This window comes from Salvelinus sp. IW2-2015, linkage group LG2 (assembly GCF_002910315.2).
Source record: "Salvelinus sp. IW2-2015 linkage group LG2, ASM291031v2, whole genome shotgun sequence".
Lineage (NCBI taxonomy): Eukaryota > Metazoa > Chordata > Actinopteri > Salmoniformes > Salmonidae > Salvelinus > Salvelinus sp. IW2-2015.
In genome coordinates this window covers 24,968,969-24,974,968 of record NC_036839.1, presented here as the reverse complement: position 1 = coordinate 24,974,968, position 6,000 = coordinate 24,968,969, and the positions used below count along the sequence as shown (strand labels likewise).

Below are 6,000 nucleotides of genomic sequence, written 5' to 3'. Positions count from 1 at the left end.
GCGCTGTTGGGTTTTTCACACTCAACAGATTCCAGTGTGTATTCAGAATGGTCCACCACCGAAAGGACATCCAGCCAGCTTGACACAACTGTGCGAAGCATTGGAGTCAACATGGGCCAGCTTCCCTGTGGAACGCTTTCGGCACCTTGCAGAGTCCATGCCCTGACGAATTGAGGCTGTTCTGAGGGAAAAAGGGGGTGCAATTCAATATTAAGAAGATGTTCCTAATGTTTTATACACTCAGTGTACATCTGCAATGTCAGAAATATAGTAATGTTTTGACAGTTTGTATTGTTTTTGTAGTAAAACACTTACAAACCATTTTCTTTCCTCTCACAGTAGGTAACTGTAATGCAACCCACTTCACCAACATTCAATATTCAACTTAATCCTCAAGGTTAATAACACAACATTTTGCCATGTTTGACAGTTTTGTAGCTAAACATTCAACAGTTGGTTTCTCAAAGTGTGCCATGAACACCTCATCACCAATATACAATTAACAGGTAATCAAATCTTCAAGGGCAAAAATATACTAAATGTATTAATAAAGTACTGACAGTTCTCCAAAGCATTCAACTGTTGTCAACACACACTCTCAGTGCATGTAATTTAAACCACATCACAAACATACTGTTGACAGGTATCTCTACTGTAGTAACACTACATGGCTCTTGGAATAAATTAACTCATAAGACTACATCCTTGACGTGGCTAATTCAATATAAATTAAAGTACCTATAAAACGTCTGCCTCCTAATCACAGCAGTGAGTACTGTTACATGCACACAGTAAAACAATTATTGTGGATAGTCAGATTAATATAATAGTTTAAAACGTTTACATGCTTTGCAAGAACAACAAATTCCCTAATAATCCTGTTTACATGGACACATCTGAAGTCAGGTTACCTTATTATTGTCACATACACTGGATAGATGCAGTGAAATGTGTTGTTTTACCAGGTCAGCCATGGTAGTACTGCACCCCCAGAGCAAATTAGGGTTAAATGCCTTGCTCAAGAACACATTGACAGACATTTCACCTTAACAGGGAAGGTATTCAAACCAGCAACCTTTCAGTTACTGACCAGACGTTCTAACTGCTAGGCTACCTGGGACTGAAGTAAATGCAGAATATCGTCAATCAAAATAAAAATGTTCCACCACAGTGACCACGTTATTTTTGCGAAGCCTATGTGATTCTGAGTTTGGACATATAAAGTCTGTATATGTGGCGGCAGGTAGCCTAGTGGTAAGAGCGTTGTGCCAGTAACCGAAAGGTTACTAAAGTAGATYGAATATGCCCCTGAACGAGGCAGTTAACCCACTGTTCCTAGGCCGTCATTGTAAATAAGAATTTGCTCTTAACTGACTTACCTAGTTAAAGGTTAAATAAAAAAATATATTATATGAAAACTATTTCTAAAATGCATATTTTCTGTTTTTCCGAACTCACTTCAAATGCGCATAAGTGGAGGCTTGTGCCACTGGTGCTGGCACATGCCAGATCAAATACACAGCTGGAATGCTGATTAAGCTGTTTACGTGTCCTAATAATTTCAAAGATTGCTTGAAAAGCAGGTGTTTAAATAGATTTTTATCTCACACCGATTAAGATTAGCAGAGTAAAGTGTTTACATGATTATTGACATACTAGGCGTACTGCCACAATCAGTTCAATATATAATTATCAGTGTGCACGTAAACATACTCAGTGAGACTCAAAACCTGGTACGAATTTGAGATCATATCAGAGCTACGCCACATCAAATAGCAGCACTTTCGCCTCCCAAATAGCAGCACTTCAGCTGCTCAGATTTATGTTGATAGCAGGGGAGGAAAATACCAGGGGATGGAGCAGGGAGCAGCACTCTGGACAAAGTGCAATCAGTCAGTCTGTCCTCCCTCTCCGTTATACGGTTGCCATGGTGACAGAACAGGTGAAACACTGAGGGGTGCAGATGATCGGCCATTGTGTTCTAAAACTCTCAGCGACTGAATTACCATTTGGTGTGCTGTGTGGTGAGCGTTGTTGGCGTGTTCATCGTCGGAGGTAATTAATGCACTTGGCCTTCATACACACACTTCAAACAAGCACACACACCGATACGCACACTGGTAACACAGTAATCTGTAATCCTGTCCTCTTAGCCTGTTCCATACAACAGATAAGATGTGTCAGCTGTTGACTGACGTGTTAGGTCAGGGACCATGCAAACCCTGGTAATATGACAGCTATATCACTTAAAGCTAGAATCCTTAGTCACTAATCCATTTTGGGACTTATAAATGAATGATATATACCCATTGATTATTGAAAAATAGAACTTATAAATGCTTCATGAGCTTAGTTCAACTGTCTTACCCCATCAGAACCCAAAATATACGCTTTTTTAAATCCAATGTTTGTAAACAACGTAAATGTAATCAAACACTATATAGCCTCAAACACCACAATTTCTATATCATCAATGGTTAGTCCTTGCATCCATAACTCTGTCTGTGAACTTGAGAGTAGTTACATTTCTCCAAAACAGAGGCGGGGTGRCTGCTTTGTTATTGTTTCAACTGCGGATTATAGCTTTAAATCCCTTCATGTGAGGTATTGTTCCAACAGGTGTCTTGCTGGAAAAAATGCCACATGCTCATATTACCACTAGCATTGGGTAACATTTTATGTGAATTAACTTGCGATGTAGCATCATGTTGAAGTCTGATGTTAGCGCCATTATCAAGCAGAGATCTAAAAAACCAAAATATATGTATTTTGAAATGGAAATAAGCCCCCTTTATTTTATATTGATTTACATTTATATAAAAGTACTTACATTTAATACATTTCTTCAAAATACAAGCAGCCAAACATACAAATAAAATACAAAATTATAAAATGTGTTATATCTATCGTCTTTCCTTTTCTGAAAGTAACAGAAAGTATTTTTTTATAATTCTCTAAAGTCACATTGTAGCCGTAAAGTTGTGTTAAATCCTTTTCCGTGTTTAAATCCTTATGCCGTAACGTAGATACAGATACTTTGTTGGAACAAGAGACCTAAAAAAATATGGACGTCTATATCTGTGACTATTGTCAGAACATTCATGTTGAGCTTCAATCATCTCTGTGATCCAAACAGAACTTCTTAGATGGAGTATACATTTCAGACACCTCAGTAAAATATCTTCCATTTGAAGCAGAGCAAATACATGTTTGAAATTATTACATGAACATGATGCTATAACACTGTAGAATACTGAATTAGATGGTCAACGGAAAAGGACTATCTTAAAACTAACCTGTGTATCCATCATGGCTGAATCAAATGATACAAAGACAAAGACAGAAAACAAGCTTCACTACTCAGGTATGAAGCCATGAAATGATAACATGTTATTGTGAAGAATAACAGTTTTTGTTCTGAGAAAAGTAATGACAGTGGAAACCATAGCAATCATAACTTGACCAACCTCAAACTATTATTGTTTTTAAAAGATGAGATATTTGTTCAGAAAAGAAAAATCGAGACCTGCGTTAGTACTGTATACTGCACCAGAATAACAATTTGTTGGTTCCACTTTAACAAGAGAGAGACATGTACAGGTACAGAAATAAGTATTGTATCGATCTTAACGTTTCTTTACAACAGAAGAGTTCCGGTGTTAATAAGGTATTTTGTAAATCAGCAGCTTTACTTCAGTGTCTTACAGTATATACTATATAGTGCTGTATAACAATTGTTCGAGAAACATAAAGCAAACAACGTAAACTAAACAAATTGAAATAAAAGTGTTCAGCACACAAATGAGGAGGTAATGCTGATGCTAAAAACCAACAAACCTAACCGTGAGGACCGGAGCCTGATAGGAAATAGAAAATTCTTATTTTCCTCTTGTTTTTATACATTTGTACACTGTCTTATAAAAGGAGTAGAAAGTGTAAAGTCAGGCTATGCGGCGGTTTCGCGAATTGTCCCCTCTAGTTTCTTTGGGAGTAGCTCTCTCCTCTCGTCTATATTGATGACCGGTTTCCGACAGTTCTGTCCGTCAAGGTAGATCTTTGCATACACTGGGTTGGAGTAGTTCATGGGCTGCATTAAGGAAGTAAAAATGCTGTTATATATATGACAGACACATCAGCACAGCTGTCAACAATGCATAAGAAAATACCCTATGTAATTTGGTGCCCCGAATGAAGATGCCCTTAGACCCGAATGAAGATGCCCTGCTTTGTTTTCTCTTGATACAGAGGCAACAGACAACTTTTTTATGTTATAGTTAATCAAGAAGGGTAAAGATAAACGTATCAGCTAAAAGTTATTGCAAGGTAGCAGGAAAGAAAGAAGATAGGTCATGCACATTAGTGAAAGATACGGTATTAAACATGCATTGTTTACGTCTAATATAATCTCAGCAAAACAGAAATGTCCCTTTTTCAGGACCCTGTCTTTCAAAGATAATACGTAAAAATCCAAATAACTTCACAGATCTTCATTGTAAAGGGTTCAAACACTGTTTCCCATGCTTGTTCAATGAACCATAAACAATTAATGAACATGCACCTGTGGAACGGTCGTTAAGACACTAACAGCTTACAGACGGTAGGCAATTGAGGTCACAGTTATGAAAACTTAGGACACTAAAGAGGCCTTTCAACTGACTGAAAAACACCAAATGAAAGATGCCCAGGGTCCCTGCTCATCTGCGTGAACGTGCCTTAGGCATGCTGCAAGGAGGCATGAGGACTGCCGATGTGGCCAGGGCAATAAATTGCAATGTCCGTACTGTGAGACGCCTAAGACAGCGCTACAGGGAGACAGGACGGACAGCTGACCGTCCTCAGTGGCAGACCACGTGTAACAACACCTGCACAGGATCGGTACATCCGAACATCACACCTGCGGGACAGGTACAGGATGGCAACAACAACTGCCCGAGTTACAACAGGAATGCACAATCCCTCCATCAGTGCTCAGACTGTCCGCAATAGGCTGAGAGAGGCTGGACTGAGGGCTTGTAGGCCTGTTGTAAGGAAGGTCCTCACCAGACATCACCCACAACAACGTCACCTATGGGCACAAACCCACCGTCGCTGTCATGGTCTGGGGCGGTGTGTCACAACATCATCGGACTGAGCTTGTTGTCATTGCAGGCAATCTCAACGCTATGCGTTACAGGGAAGACCTCCTCCTCCCTCATGTGGTACCCTTCCTGCAGGCTCATCCTGACATGACCCTCCAGCATGACAATGCCACCAGCCTTACTGCTCGTTCTGTGCATGATTTCCTGCAAGACGGGAATGTCAGTGTTCTGCMACGGCCAGCGAAGAGCCCGGATCTCAATCCCATTGAGCATGTCTGGGACCTGTTGGATCGGAGGGTGAGGGCTAGAGCCATTTCCCCCAGAAATGTCCAGGAACTTGCAGGTGCCTTGGTGGAAGAKTGGGGTAACATCTCACAGCAATAACTGGCAAATCTGGTGCAGTCCATGAGGAGGAGATGCATTGCAGTACTTAATGCAGCTGGTGGCCACACCAGATACTGACTKTTACTTTTGATTTTGACCCCCCCCCTTTGTCCAGGGACACATTATTTCATTTCTGTTAGTCACATGTCTGTGGAACTTGTTCAGGTCTCAGTTGTTAAATCTTGTTATATTCATACAAATATTTACACATGTTAAGTTTGCTGAAAATAAACGCAGTTGACAGTGAGAGGACGTTTCTTTTTTGCTGAGTTTACATATCAAATTARCAATACTGAGCTTTTCCAATGGGATGTTAGTTCCCAAATTGGCGGTAGCATATATTCCGAAGTCTCTTTTACTAGTGCTAGTAAATAGTACTAGTAAATACTTCAAGATGAATTGAATCGTCTATCACTAAAATGCACTACAACTGGCTTCCTACAAAAAGGAGATTTACAAACATCTTTTCCTTTTTGTCCCCAATTTCGTGGTATCCAATTGGTAGTCACAGTATTGTCCCATCGCTGCAACTCCCTTA

At 39.9% G+C, this 6,000-nt stretch overlaps 1 protein-coding gene across 1 annotated transcript in view; it reads right to left on the bottom strand.

The window, feature by feature from the left end:
• Window positions 1-2,767: 2,767 nt before the first annotated feature.
• Window positions 2,768-6,000, bottom strand: part of lrp1bb (low density lipoprotein receptor-related protein 1Bb) — a 393,420-nt gene continuing 390,187 nt past the window's right edge. The window contains exon 92 of the mRNA XM_070446279.1: window positions 2,768-4,087. Within this exon, the coding sequence (XP_070302380.1) occupies window positions 3,947-4,087 (141 nt within the window). The 3' untranslated portion in view covers window positions 2,768-3,946. The remainder of the gene's footprint in view (window positions 4,088-6,000) is intronic.